Source organism: Diabrotica virgifera, chromosome 9, assembly GCF_917563875.1.
Source record: "Diabrotica virgifera virgifera chromosome 9, PGI_DIABVI_V3a".
In the NCBI taxonomy this organism is placed as follows: Eukaryota; Metazoa; Arthropoda; class Insecta; order Coleoptera; family Chrysomelidae; genus Diabrotica; species Diabrotica virgifera.
The window spans coordinates 41,001,396-41,024,728 of record NC_065451.1 but is presented as its reverse complement, the minus strand read 5'-3'; the positions used below and the strand labels follow the sequence as shown (position 1 = coordinate 41,024,728).

The following is a 23,333-nucleotide window of genomic DNA, read 5'->3' as shown; positions in this document are numbered from 1 at the left end:
TTTTTCGTGTCTAACCTCAAAACTTATTGAACAATCTAGTAATTGACATTTTGGGAAAATCAACCAAAAAATCTTTCTATATGCAGATGCAGTGATAAATCTGATGCCTTAGTAGTTAAGGGTCACTATACACCAGTTTGACACCACTCTTAAGAAGGGGCGCTGTGTGTGGTACGGGTGGTATGATACGGGGGGGTAGCATGATAGGGGTTGTGGTACGGGTGGTATGATAGGGGTTTGTGTGAGAAGGGTGTGGTTGATAAGGGTTTTAGCATGATAGGGTTGTGATACGGGTTTTGTATGATACGGGGGGTAGCATGATAGGGGTTTGTGTGAGAAGGGTGTGGTTGATAAGGGTTGTAGCGACGGATCGATGGGACAGGTGTATTAAATAAATATGTTGAGGCTGGGACTACTTTTGTGCGGGTGGAAGGGAATGGTTGTGCGATAAGAGTCGTGTATATAGTGTTGTGGTTACGGTGATAAGACATGAAAGGACTAATGATAAAAATATCCATTATTATATTAAACGCATCATGAGTAAGTTGACACTGTATTTGAAAAAATAAAAGTACCTAACAAAAATATGTTTTGCAGATCGACACCAATTAAAAATTGCAAGGCTCGCAAAGCAGCGTCAAATGAAGCAACGAAGGAAAAGGGTAATAGAAAAATAGTCAATATTCAAACAAGAGTCTAAAAATATGTTACAGGTTATATGGTTCTACGTAGACACCCTCTCGGAAGGCAGCCAGTGGCTAATAGATTTGGCGGGCTTTCGAATAGCCTATTGCGAAGGCCGACTAGGTATTCTTGTATTCTGCGCACCTTTATAAACGGTATTTGATAACAGAGGTCGATGTTTGTTATAATCGGCTTCTAACAAATGTACTGTTTTAGAGCAAAAACCCTAAACAGGGGGGACAAAATCCACAAAAAAAAAAGAAAATAAAAAACTAAAATAGAGTGTAAAAGTATATTACTGTATAAAAAAATAACAGCTGATATTAAGTAGTTTTCATAATTTGTATATCAAAAGTGGTGCTATGTAATCCAACAGATTGATCAGAAGTAATGATATCTTCTATTGTTGCTAGTAAATCTGACGTATTGGCTGTACTGGACATAGCTGTGGATACAGGATTGTTGAAGTTGTCATTAAAGGCTACTATACGTATTTTGTCACCAGGTTTATAATTAGCCTGCTTTTTAGCCTGGTGTAAAACATCGTTCAAGGTGTTTTGCAAAGAACCGTATACATCGTGTAACCCCTCTCCTACTTTAACATTTTGGATGAGTTGGTAAGTGGTCATGTGTGTATTAAACTGTTTAACGTGTCGTGTATGCAGAGTATGCAACAACCACGATCCGTTCATGGCAGTAGGTAACCAAAGAAAGCCTGTCAGCAAAAGAAACACGTACTTAAATAGAAAACACGGAGCCTGTTGATATCCTTCGGACATAGACCCCTACAAGTAATAAGGAGAATTATTCGTTAAGAGGAAATACTGAGGGCTCTGTATGCATACAAACAACGTTCGTAAGGTACAAATATTTTTATTTCGTTACATGTAATACAAAAACAAGCGATGGGTTTATTCGTACCCTGAAGATAGTTGTTACAGGTACTGCAAAATACAATATTACATGTTTCATTACAGTGTAGTTGCAACTCGTGTAATATGCTTGTTTCTAACTCGCTAGCCATTTTTAATATTTCGAGATCATCCAGCAATACTTCGCAGTCTTCAATACAATACTCACTACACATAGCTCTGTGTTCTAAAATAAGCGTGAGAAATGTTAAGTAGCAGCACAAAACGTTCAAGAGCATAATGGATAAAATAAGAAGGTCGTAAATATCATAGTGAGAGAGAGGTGTGTAGGCATTTAAAAAAACAAAAGAATGAGGAAAAAAGTATATTCTTATAACACAGCAACTTAACATGAAAAACCCTAAAAACTAGAAAATAACGCTAAAACCTAAAAACTACAAAAAACAAAACTAAAAAGACGAACTATAGCCTCACTTTTAACACAAAACTAACCTAACTTTAACAACAACACTTCCTAAAAACTACAAAAACAAAACTAAAAAGCCTAACTATAGCCTAACTTTTAACACAAAACTAACCTAACTTTAACAACAAAACTTAACAAGACAAAACTAAAAACTAGAAAATAACGGGAAAACCTAAAAACTACAAAACTAAAAAGCCTAACTATAGCCCAACTTTTAACACAAAACTAACCTAACTTTAACAACAAAACTTAACACGAAAAAACCTAAAAACTAGAAAATAAGGGTAAAACCTAAAAAACTGCAAAACAAGAAAAAATAACTTAGCCTGTTACCCACACATAAACAAGGGCATCATTTAAAAAACAATAGTCGGTGGCGCTCACGTTCCGCCTGTCGAAATTTTTTTTTTTTTGCGTTTTCGACATTTTCGGTGGCTGCTCCCTAATAATATTTTTAAATGATGCTGCTGTTTTAATATGAGATAATGGAGACTCATATACTTCATTGTCCCAACACTCGTCTACAGGCACAGACGACTGGTTTGTACAACAGCAATCCAAACACACACACACGAGCAGGCCTTCCGGTCATTATCTACAAGAACAAAAAACGATAAATAAATAGGCTAGGTGATAAAAGCAGAATATTATTAGAAACCCTAGGGTAACGTATCTATTATGTTATGATATTCAGGTAACGGTCTACGTTTGTTATAGTCCATAACCAAAACAGTTTCGTCTAGTTTGTTAGTAATTATATCAACCATAACATCCCTATTTAGAGATAAAGAATTTTCATAATTGAAGGTAAAACCTTTTAGCTTAGTCACTACGTGACCTAGCTGTGTCGTATAATGGTAAGATTTAGGCCCTGATGAAAAAAATTTGGTGATATAGTCATCAACAGCTGATTCGTCAGACCAGTCACCCAGCATCTCACCCGTTTCGACCGTGTTAAGACCATCATCATCAAGAATATATATGACAGAGTCGGTGTCATAATAGACAACAGCTTCACCCAGTTTATCAAGCATGTCGTACAACCTTAAGCGAGCATTGGATGTTGTGAATGCAGCAATAAATACATTTGTGTCATTAGAGTTTTCCACAAACTGCTCTTTCACGCGATATGTTACTTGAACTATGGTGTCTTCAAAGAATAAGCAGTTAGTAATATCTAGTGTGTCGTCCAACAGTATCTCATACCATCGTTTGCTGGTAGTGATATATTCAGACTGAGTCAGAATTAGGCGTTGGCCTAGTTTTCCCCAGAGGCTTACCAGAGACATTTTAGTAACAGCTCTTCTCCCAGGATTTGGCGCTATTTTCGCCAAATCGAGTTCTATGCCTATCTGTTCTTTTACTACCCTAGCATATTCTTCGGATGATTCATACGTATGGGAACTACTTTCTAATTTTATTTTCATAAAATCCTTGACGTATCCTTTAAACAAATCCCTAGACGTTTTCTCGAAATGCCATACCTCGTGAATATTTATGATTTTATAACCTTTTTCCAAAGCTTTCGACATCTCCAACGTTGTCCATGTTCCTGAAAACGATCTCTGAGCCTCTGTGTGAAGACACGTTTCTGGCATGTCTTCTACGCATTGTTTGCAGAGAGGAAACAATAGCTTTGTTGTTCTTAGTGGTAATACATGATGATACAGTTGTCTAGGAGGAAGAACTGTGCACAGAATAAGACCAAACCACGAAGAATCATAAACAGCAGGTTTGTATAGTTTAATAGGGTGCCCCACTGGATAAGCATAATAGAATTGAACAGTTGGATAGAGAGACACGACGTCGATATGACGTAGCTTTTTTCCATATACCAGTAATTTTGTAGCATTTGTTCTACCACCATAAAAAGCATCGCGTGGTTGTAGTGGCTTCACCATGTGTTCAACTTTTTTGTAGTCTACAGAGTTGATCCAATCTAGTTCCCACATCTCCACCAAATTGTAACCTGCACCCCGTATCTGTTGCGATCGTCGTAGAGTGTTCGCATATAGATCACCCATTCGTTCTTTAGTGACAGGGTTGACTGTGTCTGCACTATACACCCTAGGGTCACCATGCCAAAAAGACCCATGGAATTGGTAGGCAGTATTTGTATCTTTGTCAAAACCGTCCACTTTGGATCCACAAATTGTCACTTCTCCCCCGTTGCGTGCGTGGCGTAGGCCAGGAAACAGCGATAACCACGAAATGGCTGCAGAGCTGTACACATCTTGTTTTTCAACAACTGCTATTTGATTTGTGGGTAAATATTTCGATCGGTAAATGGCTAAACATGTGCTAGCTATCGTTACGTACTGAAAACAATCAATATTAGCCACAGCTAAAAATTCTTTACGAAGCTCTAAACAACCACGGCGCAAAATATCGACATCAGCGTCACAGTATTCACGAATTTCTTTTTGAAAATCAAAGATGTAGTTCTCAGACACTTTATCAGCATGCCATTGTAAAAAGCTGTCTCTTTGTGTAGGTTTTATGGTATTTGGACTGTAATTTAACCATCTACAGTATGACCTGCATTACGACCTGCTCGGATGTTTGTAATTTGTCTAGATGTGAAAGTGTAGTTTAGGTAGGATGTTTTATGGTATGTTAAAGCAACGACTATTGCTCTTAAGACACACAAATTATCATTGTTACGAACAACAGTTATGCTACGCTTGGTGTGACGGTTTCTCGACAAATTTAAGATACGGGTGCGACCATTGCCTCTAGGTAATTTCAGTACTTGTATGTCAAACACTGTTTCGTTGATACTAACAGATTCGTCAGATGTCAAGACATCTTCAACGAGATCTAACAAAGTACCAAACGTAGTAGTAGTAGACGTGTTTGTGGAAAGTGGTTGATTAAAGCGAGGGTTACTAGCAATAATTCTAATTTTATCACCTCTTACATAGTTTGATTTTAGTTTTACAGCTTCTAAACAACTATTTAAAGTATTGATCAAGTCCTCTGTGCCATTGTGTGCGGATTTTGTAGTGAATGAGTAAGTATGTAAATACGCGTCATACTTTCGTACATATCGACGATTCAAAAGCGTTATAGTACAGGCCATGTTACTAGAACAAACAATAGGTTCTTGTACCGATTTCTAATAGATTCGACTTAAAAATGGATTAATAAAACGAAAATGTCTGATTGGTTGGGTGGGGGGTTCTGGTTGTTGTAACAATATACAGCACAGGCCTAATAAATAGCATTGAAACATGTGCAACGTTATGAACAAAACATATATCTGAAAGCAACCACGCCAACGTTCGTATACCATTAAATATAAAGTCTTGTTGTGAATGCAATAGGTGCTCTACATATACAACAAGTCTCTTGAACTACAACAGAACAGTCTAAGCACTTCGCCGCATGGCCACAGGGCAACGACACTGTATTAATTTCATTATTTAAGCAAATTTTACAAATAAGACGCCCATTTTGAATAACCTCGTTATTCACAGCAATGTCTTCTTTTACAGTAACATCTATGATTAAACACATGTCTGCTTTTATCACACGACTATCCGAGCCTACATATGTTTGTATATAACCAAACTCTGCAGCTCTTTTAATACTGGCAAGCCGTAGAGGTTTAGATGGTCCGGGTTGCTGTAGGAATGTATCTAATTTAGCAACGTATGTGGTGATATCCTTATTAGTTATATAACGTAGCCCTTCTTCTTTTATGTAGTAAAAACCACAGGATGCAAGCTTTCTAGCTGTTTTGTAACGTGGGGGAAACGTTTTTAGGCGTTCATCGACTGCTAGTAGTTTTTGAGCTTTTTTATAGGCTGCCAGAAACAGGCAACACTCTTTATGTTTATATAAAGGTATGTCACACACAGACCATTTATTGACAACTACCCCGCAGATAGCACACAAGACTTTATCATTTTTACCAGTATAATAAAAACCTGCAACAGCTAGTACTATTGGTTTTATAGGATGGGTTGGTATCCACTCATCAAAAGATTTTAGGCGCTGGACGATTAATGGATATTCCAGATATGAAGGGCTCATTTTTACTAAAATTAAAAAAAACCTTCTTACAAAAAACAGCCCAGAAGAGAGCACAGGAAACAAAAACACAACGAATCTTTATCAGTGACTGTATTGGTAGGTTGAATTTGTGAGATATGCTTCTAATGCTAAAACTTTGAAAGCTTTTTCGAAGCACACACAACATATTACACCATCAATGAAATCTTGGCAAACTTTCAAACCTTGGTTGTACCTTACAGCTTCTTTCTTACATTCTTCGACTGTATAATTTCTAGTTCTTATCATAGCCCGCTCAGCTTCATATTCAAAACCAAACGCTTTCTCTTTAAACATATATAACAAATCACAAATAGCCTCACGCTTTTTCTTTTGATTGTTGACATTCTCTTGTGCTTCTTTGAAATTAAATGGTTTACAAACATGCCCAAGATCCTGAGAACTCATTGTGGCGAGTATTGTGCTAGAATTATATAAAAAAGTTTAAAAGCAGGCGTGTGTGTGGTTTGTGAGAAAAGGGGGAGCGAGAGACAGAGGACGAGAATAGAGAATGAGTCACATACTAACTGCCTAAGACCTGACTATGAGCCGTGAACGATGCGACTGTCGACACAGGATGCGAAATGCCTTGAAAATGACGTGAAAAGACGTGAATGATGTAACATTCAACGTGAAATGACGTGACATTCGACGTTAATGGTGTGACGTACGACGTGAATGACAGGGCCTAACAGAACGTGACGTTCGACGTGAAATGACGTGACATTCGACGTGAAATGACGTGACATTCGACGTTAATGGTGTGCCGTACGATGTGAAATTACGTGATATTCGACGTGAATGACAGTGCCTAACAGAACATAACATTCTACGTATGACGTGAAATGATGTGACATTCGACGTGAAATGACGTGACATTCGACGTGAAATGACGTGACATTCGACGTGAAATGACGTGACATTCGACGTTAATGGTGTGCCGTACGATGTGAAATTACGTGACATTCGACGTGAATGACAGTGCCTAACAGAACATAACATTCTACGTATGACGTGAAATGATGTGACATTCGACGTGAAATGACGTGACATTCGACGTGAAATGACGTGACATTCGACGTGAAATGACGTGACATTCGACGTATGACGTGACATTCGACGTGAAATGACGTGACATTCGACGTGAATGACAGTGTTTAACAGAACGCGACATTCGACGTGAAATGACGTGACATTCGACGTGAAATGACGTGACATTCGACGTGAAATGACGTAACATTCGACGTTAATGACGTGACGTACGACGTGAAATGACGTGACATTTATGTGACAGGCAACGTATGACGTTAAACATTTTGACATAGAGAGAGAGAGATGTATGCTAAAGCATTGGAGGTTTTTTAGCTGACGTTGTGGAACGTTTATTACCCCGTGCTGTGTATTTTTTAAAATGATTCAAACCAACCTCACCCGTTCGACAAAAATTGCATAGAAAATATGCTAGATTATGCGTACAGGGCTGTCCCATACATACTTTATATGTTCTACAATTTACGCATAACAGCACTTTCATAGTGTGGAGAACCGTCACGGCTGCACGACCCATCTGAAACAACATAGGCTTATAGTTTTACGCAAAACATCAGCAACTGTGATATCTGAGAACCACTTCGAGAAGAGAGAGAGAGAAAGAGAGCCTAAGAAGTACGAAGAAGTGCGAGAGTCAAAGAAGAAGAAGATGACGAGGAAGTAGAAGAAGAAGAACGAAGAAGTGCGAGAGTCACGGAAGAAGAAGTGAGAGCATCAAAGAAGAAGAAGAAGACGAAGAAGAAGAAGTGAAAGAGAGGAAAAGAGAAAAAGCTCGTTTGACGTTACTAGCAGATACACGGTTTTTGTCTTTGCATTGCAGTGGTGTGCTTATTACAACGGTCTGTGTATTTTTTAAAATGATTCAAACCTTCCTCACCCGTTCGACAAAAATGGCACCGAAAATTTGCAAGATTATTTGTACAGGGCTGACTTACACATACTTTATATTTTCCGCAATTTCTGCACAATAACACTTTCGTACGGTGGAGCATTTTCATGGCAGACCGGCCCATCTGAAACAACAAAGGCTTATAGTTTTTAGCAAAACTCAGAAACTGTGATATATGCGAACCCCTTAGAGAAGAGAGATAGATAGATATGATGACGGATGACCGTTGACGTTTAATGGCAAGAAGAGTTGACAGACGAAAAGAAGAATTTATAAACGAAAAGAAGAAGCATATAACACTGATCCTACAGCATTGCTATATATTCTATGGGTGTTCTACATAGACAACATGTGGTAAATGAGAACATTCTCGACAAAATGTCGCGTGTCGACATGGCAGAGTAACCGTGTTAATTTCCTTAAGTAAACAGATTTTACAAATAAGACGCTGATCTATCATCTTGTTTGCAACTGTTGCATGTACTACGCTTGCGTCTGCTACATCATTTGTTTCTTGTTCCTCGTTTATGTATACATCAACTATTACACAGTATTTGCTGCTTATCGTTCGATAAAGAGGCCCTGTGTATATAATGCCGTTCTCGGCAGATCTGATATCGTTTTGAACACGCAGAGGAGTACGTTCGCCTGGTTTGTTCATAAAAGTGGCTATTCTAACACTATTTAAAGAAATATCCTTATTCGTTAAAAAGTATAATTCCTCATCTTCTTAAAAATAACCAAACTCAGCGTGTTGTTCAACTGAGGTACACCGATACGGAAAAGTGTCTAACCGTGTTTGGACATCCCGTAATCTTTGAGCTTGTTTATATGCAGCAAGAAAACAACAATCGTCTTTATGTTTATCTAAAGGTATGTCACCCACCAGCCAATTATTAACAACTACACCGCACGCAGCGCACAAGACTTTATCGTTTACCCAGCCACATACAGCTAGTACTATTGGTTTTATAGGGTGGGTTGGTATCCACTCATCAAAAGACTTCAAACGCTCGATGAGTACTGGATATAACAGATGTGTTGTGACCATTTTTCTAAAAATAACGAAAAACACTAGGTAATACAATAAGGCTGTAGCGTTAATACAACAGTATATGTATATGTTACATTGTTGTTAAGAATTACCTTTTTGATGTAACCACGCATGACAGCACACAAGACTTTTATTGCATATGAAGGATACAGAATACGATAGTACGATACACATCTTTTCAAATTTTTTTGATTACTCAACCACTATCATACACCGTCATTACTAACGGCAGTACCTGCGACGTACAGACGGTATCAGAGACATGCTAACAGAAGACACAGACGTACAGATGGTACCTGAGAGGGTTCATTGCACAAATTTCTACCTTTTATCACCCTTTTACATAGCTTGATCTCGTTTTTTAGCCGTGGCCTTGCACTGGCTTACTGTTGCTAAAGGCAGGTTAATGTTTACATGTTTACATACATGATTCAATCTCCCATTAACAGTCTTATATGTTTTTTTGCATCTAGAGCATGTGAGGTGTTGTTTGAGATGCTGCTCCACTTTGACAAAGGGTTTACCACAGAATAAGCACACCTTCACATAAACAACTTTGTGCAGTGTGCATAGCTGATCCATCTATAAAAAGGGATACGTCGTATCATATATAGATACGCATTTGTAACATTATAGGTTTTTTATTTGTATTCTATACTACGACTAAAGTGGTTGTGCAAAAATGGGTAAGAAACATGAAAACCACAATAAATAAACAATGTTTTAAATATGTTTTTTTGTAGAACACATTGAGAAAGACGCGGTAGCTCGAGCTAGGAGTTGGTTGTCTCCCTGGGAACAGGTACGAAACACTTAACTATAATATACTGATGTAGCGAGTATAGTACATAAAGACGAAGGAGAAGAAGAAGAAGAATTCTGAATATCATGTAAAAGAATTCGAAACATTGTTAAGCCCCAACCATGAACATCTTCGTAAAGAGAATGCAGAAATTTAGGCTTACACAACAACCTGCAGAGAAACTGGGGTAGCAGGTGCTAAATAGCATGATGTCGTTTCGATAGATGCTTCTGTCATAATATACAGCGTAAAAAAATACAACATAAAACAACCAGAGATACGTAGCAAAAATATAGCAGCATGAACACAAATTAGGCTTACACAAAAACCTGCAGAGAAACTGGGGTATCAGGTGCTAAATAGCATGATGGGTGGAATGCATAAAACGTAGTACCTGCTAATGCTTCAAGTACGTACTACATTTTTGAAGAATTTGCTACACTTACAAAGCATTTGCTTTCCTCCGTAGCATCTGCTACTATTTACCAGATACATAGAAGGAGGTACTACGCTTTTGAAGTATTTGCTAGTTTAGTAGAATTTGCTTCAGTTTAGGTGAAGTTGGTGGATGAACGACTTCGGCGTAGGTGTTTTTTGTTAAAAAATGGCAGCATTTATGAATGTTCGTCGTAGAAAAATCTACAAACCAGGAAGAAGATACAATAACGATATTCATCGTAAAATATTTAGGTAATTATCATGAGTCGTGCAGTTTTATTCATACAGTGTATAGTAGGCATAAGTGTTACCCCCCATATTAACTCATTTATTTTTAGTATATAAGCAAAACGCTTAGAGAGGTCAATTTTTAAAATAATTATAATATATTATATCATCAATGTTTCGAACTTTACGCAATCCCTCTTCAGATGACAGTCGTAACTTTAATTTTTTTAAATGGGAAAGTACATCATGTGACACCCCATTTAAAAGCTTCTGAAATACTGATTACAAAAATGTATAACACTTGGGCAAAATTTCGGTCAAATGCTTTTTAAATGTATTCATTTTTTTCGAATCTTGATAAAAATTAATGAGTATTTTTGAAAAATTTAAAGGCAGAATGAAATATTACATTATTACCGAGGGCCCAAAGTCCCTTAGAATAAACAAAATGTTTCTTTTGAATGATATATTTGAAATTAAAAGTCATACTAAATTTTCTCTTCGTTTTCACCCCTATAACTTATTTAAATAAACAATATAGAAGTATTTAGGGACTTTCGACCCTCGGTAATAATGTAATCTTTCATTTTGCGTCTAAAATTTTCAAAAATTCCTTATTAGTTTTTCAGGATTAAAAAAAATTAATGCATTTAAAAATCATTGGACCGAAATTTTGCACATTATAAATTTTTGTAATCAGTATTTCAAAAGCTTTTAAATGATCTGTCACATGATGTACTTACTTTCCCATTTAAAAAAATTAAAATTATGACTGGCATCTGAAGAGGGATCGCGTAAAGTTCGAAACATTAATGCTATAATATAATATAATTATTTTAAAAATCGATATGTCCGAGTGTTTTGATTATGTGCTAAAAATAAATAAGTTAACCTGGGGGTAATACTTATTTCAGCGCACTGTATATGTAGGTATATACAGGGTATTTCATTAATAATTGTCCATATAGTAACTGAAGAAAACTTAGCACAAAATACGAAGATTTAACCTAAAACATTTAAAAACTATTTTTGCTTAGCATTTTAAAACTATTCGACGTATCCTTTTCATACTTGGCAGGAAGTATAAGTACTGTACAAACTACTAAATTATGTTAAACAAACGTTTTTGGCTGTTACCAGAGGCGTACGACGGGGGAAAGTGAATGGTTGATCCTTCGGTTTGAGCTTCGGCTGCTTCAATTTGTTTTCGGAAGCAGGTCTTCTGTTTCTGTAGTTCAATCAGCGACTCCTCTTTCGCACTAGGATATTTGGGAGCTCTGCCTGTTAGCTTTTGGCAACCAGAATTGGAGCTAAAAAGAACGTTTTCATCATTATTTTTTATAATGAAACCCCAATCTCCTCTGTTACATCGGCCTGACAAGCACCTGGTATCCTGTGGAAGACTTGATTTTCTCCAACGTTCCATAACTCATAGAATTTTCTTTGCCAGTCAGTACGATTTTTTTGTTACCAGTTTTTTTACTTCAACAATTTTTTTAACATTTGTTGTCATGTTGTTGAATTTCTTCAAAATCTGTTTTAAATCTAGGTTTTTTTCAATTATTTCATTAAAGGCAGCAGTTAGTTTATTCAATGCAGCTTCCTTTTCATTTTTAATTTTTGGGATCATTCTTTTATCAAATAAAATTTGAAAGTTTTCAAGAAGATTAACAAACAATACTTGTTCATTTTTATCCTCGCCTAACCCTTTTGTTGCTTCGGGATCTGAACCACTCATTTTTACTCACTACTCACTTATTCTAATAATAATTAGGTATGTAAAAATGTGAATTCACAAAACACAAAAGCACATGAAAAACTATATAAATAGTTCTAATAACATTGGTGTGATGAGCACAAGGGCACTGCGGCTGGCGCTACGTTTAGTAGTAGATCCTTCAGGTCAGTAGCAGGTACTTCGGTTGTGTAGTAGGGTCTTCTCAACAAAGCACCTACTTTTATGTAAAAGAAAATGCTACAAATTAGATACTATTTGCTGAAGCAATAGCATCTACTACGTTTTATGCATTCCACCCGATGTCTTTTCGATAGATGCTTCTGTCATAATAAGCAGCGTAAAAAATAAACATAAACAAGAAAAGAGATACGTTGCAAAAATATAGCAGCGTGAACACAAAAAGAAGGTAGCTAACATAAAGCCCTGGGGCATGACATTACGATTAGCAGGGAATAGCCAGACTCATGAAATGAAGAGAAGTTTCGATCTTGGGCGAGAAGCATACGGAAAACTGGTTTTTCAAAGTTTGTTTGGACACGCCCTCTAAAGACTAAAACCGGTGAGGATGAAGCGTTTTACATGTCTGCTCATATGGGAACAAGGAAAGACTATCTATAGAGATACTGGGGGGTAAGAATGGGGCTAAAGAAGAAGAAGCAGACACATAAAGCCTCGTTGCGGGACGGCAGCTCATTTGTTGTGCGGGAGCTAGGTCGTAGATTCGTTAGGGAGGGTGAAGGGGTGTTAAGATGACTACACTACCATAACTAAATACATAAGGGTACTTACTCTGACTAGAGGATCTTTCTACTATTTAACAAAAAGGGACGCCGTTTGAAATAAATCCTCTATTTCACCTATGGGTACTTACTGGATACTTTCTTACTTACGGGTACCAATCGGGGGGACAATCATCATTGATTCCTCTTTGGGGTTACATTGGGACAACATCTTTCCTTATTATTGGCTTCTATGCCATATTCTTTCTTTTCTCCTGAACTAAAACTTTCATACAGTTGCATTAGTTTTCTGTTAAAATTTTTCCAAAGGCTACAGAAATGAGATGATAGATACACTTTCACAAACATTTATTTAAAACTTTACGGTGGTTTTTTTTTAAACAAACAAAAAAACTTTTAACAGGAAATGATTTTACAGGACAAAATATCTACAAATCTTTTACATTACAAAAAAAATCTTCAATTTAACATAACAAAAGAATGACAAAAGAACTTGTTGGACAGTGTATGTCAAAACAAAATTTTGACGCAGCTGTCAAAGGTCAAAGTCACTGTCATTTTAATTTACAAGTTGCATCATGAAAGCACAAACAACTATTATTTTTCAAAACTCTTTACCAACAAAAATATTTATCCATTTGGGATCCTTGCAAAATTTAAAAAAATATATCATACCATATTTAAACAAAATCCTTTATCACACGTCACAAACTACACGGAAAGGGGGTTCATCTACAAACAAGCAGGGTCATCGACCTGAGGTGGGCTTCATGGCTTCCTTTTTATTTCGGGGCAATCAACTGGATAAACATCACGGGACTGGAACTCAAAATGTCTACATCAGGACATCAATCGGGACTCGGAAGACTTCATTTAAACAGGAACTTGGACAAGATACAGGGACTTCATACCACGCCGGCGCATAGTACTGCGTCACAACTCAAACACAGTGTAAGAGCACCCAACTTCACTACGGGGTAAAAAAACATCGTGCCCTCACACTAGATCTTCCAGAACGACATACTATACCCTTTACCGGCGGGTAACAAAAGGCACCACGCCCTTTTGGGGTGAGTCGGCAAGCGATCTTCACGCTTGAAGAAATCAAACCGGACTGATCTGCGCTTCGGTCTGAAGCCACAGATCGGGGAAAATACGACGGAAGTACCGAGCGATTTTGATCCTTAGGGATGCTTAGTTGACAAGAACTCAACTTTCAGTTCAAGATTTGTTCTAGAAAGTTCATCTACGCATTAGAACTGTACTTTTGTCAACACTTCTTACAAATTCTGTTTTTGCGTCTCAAATAAACAGGAATCTTGTAACACATTGAAATGTTGCTGCAATACTTCATGGCTGTATACAGGGTCGGCTTGGGATCTTATAATGATATTGAACTTCACAAAATAAATTAAAAAAATAGACATTCTTTTTGGGAATTGGGATATTAAATTAATGTTGGAGTTTTTTCAAACGTTACAAAGCCTCCGCGCAAAAGAGAAACCTGGATAAGATTATCCAGTTTTCGATAACAAACAGAAAAAAATCCAACATGGACATCTTAGGTGTGACAGGACAACAATATCAAAATATTTAGATAATGGCTAGTGGGGATTAAACAAAACAAAAAAGTCGTTAGGGATTGGGCTAGCGTGCCATCAATCGCCAGACTCTTTAAAGTCGAGTAGACTTAAATGTTTCTTGACTCTACAAAGAACTGTAGGTGACAAGAGTTTCTGTGCCTTGGGAAAGAAACTAAACTTGTGCCCTGTGTGGACCTCGCTGACATCCACAGCAGTAACACAAGTGACATACCAGGGCAGACACAGCCTTGTCACCTCGTTGCCTAACCGCGAGCGGTTCACAAAAACTAAAAAGTTGATGTTTGACAGATAAACATCTGCCCAAACTCTGCTAACACCTAGCGAGTTTCACGGGACATTTCGGCAACGGTTCTGCAAAACGAGGATTTAGACAATCCAGTCTAAACACCTCAGTGAGACAAAATCTCACCAACAACTTACTTCAACAACTCATTCAAACAAGACAGGGCTAGACAAAGGGGTATATGACAACAACAAGGGCTAAAATCAAAACAAGACTAACAAGGGGGAGGGGGTATGTGTGACAACAACAAAAGACCAAAAAGACTAGTATACTGGGTTCAAACAGGATATCAAACTTTTTAAACAAGACTAAGGGAAATGAACGCAACATATGATATAGAGAACACTACATCATTACGTTTTCAATCAACAGTCCAATCCAGGACATAAGAACCTTTCATGAACGTTCACTAGACAACTCTCTCATTTTCAAATCACAAGCTGGGGAAAGACTTCATTTTCAAAACAGGGCTACACTTCACTTTTCGAAACAGGGGATAGACTTCATTTTTCAAGACAGGGGGGTTGGGCTTTACTTTTCAAAACTGGGGATAGACTTACTTTTCAAAACTGGGGGCATTTCATTTCTCAAGACTGGGGGTGGACTTTATTTTTCAAAACGGGGGGCTACTTTTTCAAAACAGGGGATGAAAGCAACACGCAAGGGGAAGACCAAAGGGACATTGGAAAGTATGACAGTTCTGACGAACAACCGCTTCCATTTATCGACCGAAAGCAAGCTTCACCTGTACTCAACGCGGCCAGATCCTAACCTCACCAGCCTTGTCACAGCTTCTGCTCTTGGCCTACTTTCAATCAACAAAGAGAAGAGAGGTCAACTAACTATTCGCCAAAAAAAATCAAACTCCAGCACGGACACGGGCTAACAGACAACACGGGCTAATAGACAACACGGGCTAATAGACAATACGGGCTAATAGACAACACGGGCTAATAGACAACACGGGACAACAGACAATGGGCTCTAAAACTTCCAGACAAAACAGGGATAGACAAACAAACAGACAACAACATACTTTTTGACTTCTAGATATACTCAGGGGCTTACAAACACAAACAATATTGAAATTTGGTTCCTATATGAGCTCACACGGGATAAGACATTTCTTGCTCCGACTACTAATGAAAGTGTTCACAGATAGCTGAACAACACTTCCTTCATCACGAGTATTACACTTGTGACATGTCAGATACAAAAAGACATACTTCATTCACGGGGGGACTTCAACTACTTCACTGGGGGGAAACTTCAACTACTACTTCACGGGCTCTTTTTAACTAACCTCTGGCATCCTTTTGACACCTACAAAGATAGATTAGTCAAAAAAAAAAAAAAACAAGGGGCAACACAGACAAGGGGGGGGCTTTTTCAGGGGCTAACTTCTACACTTCAAGACAGTTATTCTCAAACAGTGTCGACAGAGAACGCTATCTTCAAATCTAAAAGTGACAGCTTTTCTCCTGGCTGCTTGAAAAAAACACAGAAGTGGGGGGCCTCTCCACGGTTTCCCTCTTCACTTCTTCACGGGGCCACTTCTCAAGGGGATGACTTCTCAATGGGATGACTTCTCCAACTAACCTGTGGCATGACATACACCAACAGAGATAGGCTTCGCTGGAAAAACAAGGGACTACTCTCACACAGACTATACGGGGCTAAGCTCATACACGGACCATACCAACAACATCACACATCTAATCAAATGACCAAATCAATAAATCACAAAAAACGATTATTCTGTAAAAAAACTGTTGATCTATAGGAATACATGCAAAAAATACAACATACTGTTATACTTCATAATTGGATTCAATATTCAAAATATTTAACGTTACTTTTAATCAAAATTTTCAAAAAAATTTTACGTTACTTTTTTATTCAACTGTTTGTCTATATATTTCATCAATATTTTCAAAAAAATTCAAATCAATGCTTTCATCATGGGTACAATATCAATACAATACAGTTAGTACGCTAAAATAACATACAATTCTGTTCTACGATACATACAATACCAGTATACATATGGGGTTACAAGTTAAATACACTATGATGTATGAAATGGTACATGCCCATACAATCAACAGCACGACCAAATCAACATCACAACAAAATGTGTACTTACTTACACCTCTTTGGAAAAATTATTAACTTTTGCAACAAAAACTACAAAAATGGGCTCTTTCATGGGGACTAACAGACTGAAACAGTTTCGGGGGCACTAAAAGACATGAAACAGTTTCGGGGGGGCAAGACAAGAGGAATCTGGGCTAAACTACATGGGAAGACTGGGGCGATATTTACTCGGGTCAAACTTCAGGGTGTACGTTACAAGTATTACAAGCGTAACACTAAGTGGGGGGGTGGCTAAAGATATTGGGGACTAGTAGATAGGCTAACTACTAGTTGAACATGTCTACAAGCTAGACTTGTAACAATGGGCATACAAAACATGACACGAGTCGAGCTTCCATGTTATCGGAAACACTTGCACCACAAACTGAGATCGGCTACCCAAGACGGGCACTGCCTAACAGTTGTAGTACAAATGAGACCGAAAGGAGGCTAAAGGGATATGGTAGTGGGCACATGCTAATGGGGTCAGGGGGTAGAAATAACACGCCCCACGTTGTCGGGGCCATTTGAAGCATTCAACTGGACAAGACAACTACTGGATACTGAAGGAGGCAGAAAAATGAATCGGCCTCACACGTTGGGCGACATTTGAAGCGTTTTGAGCCCCACACGTTGGGCGCAATTTGAAGCGTTTTACATGTCTGCTCATATGGGAACAAGGAAAGACTATCTATAGAGATACTGGGGGGTAAGAATGGGGCTAAAGAAGAAGAAGCAGACACATAAAGCCTCGTTGCGGGACGGCAGCTCATTTGTTGTGCGGGAGCTAGGTCGTAGATTCGTTAGGGAGGGTGAAGGGGTGTTAAGATGACTACACTACCATAACTAAATACATAAGGGTACTTACTCTGACTAGAGGATCTTTCTACTATTTAACAAAAAGGGACGCCGTTTGAAATAAATCCTCTATTTCACCTATGGGTACTTACTGGATACTTTCTTACTTACGGGTACCAATCGGGGGGACAATCATCATTGATTCCTCTTTGGGGTTACATTGGGACAACATCTTTCCTTATTATTGGCTTCTATGCCATATTCTTTCTTTTCTCCTGAACTAAAACTTTCATACAGTTGCATTAGTTTTCTGTTAAAATTTTTCCAAAGGCTACAGAAATGAGATGATAGATACACTTTCACAAACATTTATTTAAAACTTTACGGTGGTTTTTTTTTAAACAAACAAAAAAACTTTTAACAGGAAATGATTTTACAGGACAAAATATCTACAAATCTTTTACATTACAAAAAAAATCTTCAATTTAACATAACAAAAGAATGACAAAAGAACTTGTTGGACAGTGTATGTCAAAACAAAATTTTGACGCAGCTGTCAAAGGTCAAAGTCACTGTCATTTTAATTTACAAGTTGCATCATGAAAGCACAAACAACTATTATTTTTCAAAACTCTTTACCAACAAAAATATTTATCCATTTGGGATCCTTGCAAAATTTAAAAAAATATATCATACCATATTTAAACAAAATCCTTTATCACACGTCACAAACTACACGGAAAGGGGGTTCATCTACAAACAAGCAGGGTCATCGACCTGAGGTGGGCTTCATGGCTTCCTTTTTATTTCGGGGCAATCAACTGGATAAACATCACGGGACTGGAACTCAAAATGTCTACATCAGGACATCAATCGGGACTCGGAAGACTTCATTTAAACAGGAACTTGGACAAGATACAGGGACTTCATACCACGCCGGCGCATAGTACTGCGTCACAACTCAAACACAGTGTAAGAGCACCCAACTTCACTACGGGGTAAAAAAACATCGTGCCCTCACACTAGATCTTCCAGAACGACATACTATACCCTTTACCGGCGGGTAACAAAAGGCACCACGCCCTTTTGGGGTGAGTCGGCAAGCGATCTTCACGCTTGAAGAAATCAAACCGGACTGATCTGCGCTTCGGTCTGAAGCCACAGATCGGGGAAAATACGACGGAAGTACCGAGCGATTTTGATCCTTAGGGATGCTTAGTTGACAAGAACTCAACTTTCAGTTCAAGATTTGTTCTAGAAAGTTCATCTACGCATTAGAACTGTACTTTTGTCAACACTTCTTACAAATTCTGTTTTTGCGTCTCAAATAAACAGGAATCTTGTAACACATTGAAATGTTGCTGCAATACTTCATGGCTGTATACAGGGTCGGCTTGGGATCTTATAATGATATTGAACTTCACAAAATAAATTAAAAAAATAGACATTCTTTTTGGGAATTGGGATATTAAATTAATGTTGGAGTTTTTTCAAACGTTACAAGGAAATTACTCGGATATTTTCGCCCATACTCGACGAGTACCGAAGAACCTACAATCCGATCAGGGAACCGAATTTTACAACAAAAAATTTCAAAATTTAATGAAAAAACACGAAATTAATCATTACAGCACCTACACGATTAGAAAGGCTGCCATTTGTGAAAGAGTTATTAGAACGTTGAAAGCAAAGTTGTACAAATATTTCAGTTTACACAGATGCCATCAGAGACACGCTAACAGATGACTACACAGGTTACCTGAAACATTCAGATGCCATCAGAGACGCGCTAACAGAGGCTAGCACAGGGTAACAGACGTCATCAGAGACACACTAACAGAGGCTAGCACAGGGTAACAGACGTCATCAGAGACACGCTAACAGATGACTACACAGGGTACCTGAAACATTCAGATGCCATCAGAGACACGCTAACAGATGACTACACAGGGTACCTGAAACATTCAGATGCCATCAGAGACGCGCTAACAGAGGCTAGCACAGGGTAACAGACGTCATCAGAGACACACTAACAGAGGCTAGCACAGGGTAACAGACGTCATCAGAGACACGCTAACAGATGACTACACAGGGTACCTGAAACATTCAGATGCCATCAGAGACACGCTAACAGATGACTACACAGGGTACCTGAAACATTCAGATGCCATCAGAGACGCGCTAACAGAGGCTAGCACAGGGTAACAGACGTCATCAGAGACACTAACAGAGGCTAGCACAGGGTAACAGACGTCATCAGAAACACGCTAACAGATGACTACACAGGGTACCTGAAACATTCAGATGCCATCAGAGACACGCTAACAGATGACTACACAGGGTACCTGAAACATTCAGATGCTATCAGAGACACGCTAACATATAACTACACAGGGTACCTGAAACATTCAGATGCCATCAGAGACACGCTAACATATAACTACACAGGGTACCTGAAACATTCAGACGCCATCAGAGACACGGTAACAGATGACTACACAGGGTACCTGAAACATGCAGATGCCATCAGAACCACGCTAACATATAACTACACAGGGTACCTGAAACATTCAGATGCCGCCACCGACAGGCTACGGAGCCTCCGAAGAAGAAGAAGACGAACGAAAAATGTCTGGACGTTTTTTTAATAAAACGGCAAAGAAAACATATCTAAGACATAATACACAGAGCATGAGATTTTTTATAAAACAGCTAACGCCTAGACTTTTGGTTAAGAGAGTGTTTTGACGTATTTGTACGGCTTCGGGGGTTGCTCAAAGCCCAGACACTCAACGGCTTTAGGAACTGTTAAGGGTGTAAATGTATATCTTTATATAGATCGGGATAAAGATGTTGTACTTATGTGGCTGTTACGTTAATATTTTAATAAAAAATAGTTTAAAAACATACTCTTGAGTACTTACTTTATCTGTCCTTTGTTTCCTTTGAAGATACTGTGGGTTTTGCTTGGTTGTGTTCTGCAGTACACAGCCGCTGGTCCAAGAGAGAAACTAGGAATGGAGATGGCTGCCTGGGTTGTTTTTGCCTGGTCCTTCTGACGTTGTCACGAGAACTAGGAGCGATGCACTTTTGTCGTACGTAGGACTGTATCTGTAATAACGCTTGTGTTAGCCTACTAATTCATAAGTCTACACACTATTAGCATGGTTATTTTTTATGGACAATTGAATATATGCGTAACACTAATAAATACATGGTACAATACACAATAATAAATGAGAGTACTTACCAAATAGTCACTAGAACTTGTGATTTGCAGCCTTTCACACAAGTGGAGGAATGTTTGACGTTCTGTAGCACTCACAGCTTTTGAACCACAGGGTAAGAAGCTGCAGGGGTGTTTTGTTCCAGATCCTTCTGTCTTTTTCACGAGAACTAGGAGAGAGATGCGGGTACTTGTGGCGTGTTCTATGATATAGGACTGTATCTGTAATAACGCTTGTTTTAGCCTACTAATTCATAAGTCTACACACTATTAGCATGGTTATTTTTTATGGACAATTGAATATATGCGTAACACTAATAAATACATGGTACAATACACAATAATAAATGAGAGTACTTACCAAATAGTCACTAGAACTTGTGATTTGCAGCCTTTCACTCAAGTGGAGGAATGTTTGACGTTCTGTAGCACTCACAGCTTTTGAACCACAGGGTAAGAAGTTGCAGGGGTGTTTTGTTCCAGATCCTTCTGTCTTTTTCACGAGAACTAGGAGAGAGATGCGGGTACTTGTGGCGTGTTCTATGATATAGGACTGTATCTGTAATAACGCTTGTTTTAGCCTACTACTTCATAAGTCTACACACTATTAGCATGGTTATTTTTTATGGACAATTGAATATATGCGTAACACTAATAAATACATGGTACAATACACAATAATAAATGAGAGTACTTACCAAATAGTCACTAGAACTTGTGATTTGCAGCCTTTCACTCAAGTGGAGGAATGTTTGACGTTCTGTAGCACTCACAGCTTTTGAACCACAGGGTAAGAAGTTGCAGGGGTGTTTTGTTCCAGATCCTTCTGTCTTTTTCACGAGAACTAGGAGAGAGATGCGGGTACTTGTGGCGTGTTCTATGATATAGGACTGTATCTGTAATAACGCTTGTTTTAGCCTACTACTTCATAAGTCTACACACTATTAGCATGGTTATTTTTATGGACAAATTGAATATACGGGTAACACTAATAAATACATGGTACAATTCACAATAATAAATGAGAGTACTTACCAAATAGTCACTACGACACTAGAACTTGTGATGTGAAGCATTTCATACAAGCACACCCCTTTTATACATGTTTTCAGGGTCTTTTTGGGTTGTTTGTCGTAAACATATTTTTGTTTTGTCAAAGGACCTATTGGTCAATATTGGTTTTTGCTAGTCAATAATAATAAGAATATCAGGGGCCATATGCAAAACATATTTGTGTTTGTCAAAACCATAGAGTCGATTGATTTTATCAGTCACAAACATATTATTCGATCTATTGGCAGACCTATTGCTCAGCAATTAATTACCTTTTTTTGCTACTATTTTTTGGGGGTAAATCTAGCGGGACTTTTTATTGTAAAAAATATTCATACACATTCCTAGATATTTTTATTCAATATTTTTAACCAAAATTAAGTGTAATATTTTTCAATCTTATTATTCACGATTCTTGCGTTTAGTGGTTTTGGCGAAAACCGCTACTGCTGATAACAACCGTGCGCTCGACAGTTTTTGTATTTTCTCGCCGAGAACTTTCGTTGAAGGGTTATCTGTGTTTCGTTGTTTATCACTTGTTTTTCTAACGTATGTGTTCTGTATGTCTGTACCGATTTTTACAAAAACAGTTTTCTATCATACATTCGTACCGTCGTCGTCGTAGAGCGTAGAGTTAGATGTCCACACATTCCGGGCCGCGTCTGTAGTGTATAATGTTTTTTCGACAACTGTTTTTACAATTACAAGTAAATGCTTAACACATATCGGTAGTTTGCTCGGTTATTTACTCCGTTCACTGCCAATATGTTTTTTGTTGTTGCTTGCTTTTATCATCAAACGATATGCTGCATTCTGCTTTTTTTAAGGTATGTTTTTTAGTTATATTTACGTATATTTTTTTATTATGGTTATTTTATTATTCTATGGTTATCACATTGGTGTGTCATTTGTTTTTGCCCACATTTTTTTGCTGTATTCGACACTTGCTGTTTTACACAATTGATATCATTACTTCTGATCAATCTGTTGGATTACATAGCACCACTTTTGATATACAAATTATGAAAACTACTTAATATCAGCTGTTATTTTTTATACAGTAATATACTTTTACACTCTATTTAGTTTTTATTTTCTTTTTTTTGTGGATTTTGTCCCCCTGTTTAGGGTTTTGCTCTAAAACAGTACATTTGTTAGAAGCCGATTATAACAAACATCGACCTCTGTTATCAAATACCGTTTATAAAGGTGCGCA

The 23,333-nt window shown here is 37.9% G+C and overlaps 2 protein-coding genes across 3 annotated transcripts in view; both read right to left on the bottom strand.

The window, feature by feature from the left end:
• Positions 1–997: 997 nt before the first annotated feature.
• LOC126890934 (uncharacterized) lies at positions 998–22,140 on the bottom strand. Its single transcript, XM_050660103.1, has 6 exons — positions 22,100–22,140; positions 21,763–21,988; positions 21,426–21,623; positions 21,089–21,286; positions 20,763–20,949; positions 998–1,469 (listed from the first exon to the last, which is right to left on the bottom strand). The coding sequence occupies exons 1-5, from the start codon at positions 22,138–22,140 to the stop codon at positions 20,764–20,766; spliced, it is 849 nt and encodes a 282-aa protein (XP_050516060.1). The 3' UTR covers positions 998–1,469; position 20,763.
• LOC126892601 (baculoviral IAP repeat-containing protein 3-like) overlaps positions 4,540–23,333 on the bottom strand; it is a 41,836-nt gene continuing 23,042 nt past the window's right edge. For both annotated transcript variants that reach the window (XM_050662170.1, XM_050662169.1), the window contains one exon: positions 4,540–6,065. In XM_050662170.1, the coding sequence (XP_050518127.1) occupies positions 5,317–6,060 (744 nt within the window). In that variant the 5' untranslated portion in view covers positions 6,061–6,065 and the 3' untranslated portion in view covers positions 4,540–5,316. The remainder of the gene's footprint in view (positions 6,066–23,333) is intronic.

Coding starts and splice junctions, on each gene's coding strand:
- LOC126890934 (XM_050660103.1), bottom strand. CDS start 22,140: ATGCTTCACATCACAAGTTCTAGTGTCGTAGTGACTATTTG. Junction 21,989..22,099: donor AGTGTCGTAGTGACTATTTG/GTAAGTACTCTC, acceptor AGACTTATGAAG/TAGTAGGCTAAAACAAGCGT. Junction 20,950..21,088: donor CAAGTTCTAGTGACTATTTG/GTAAGTACTCTC, acceptor GCGTTATTACAG/ATACAGTCCTACGTACGACA.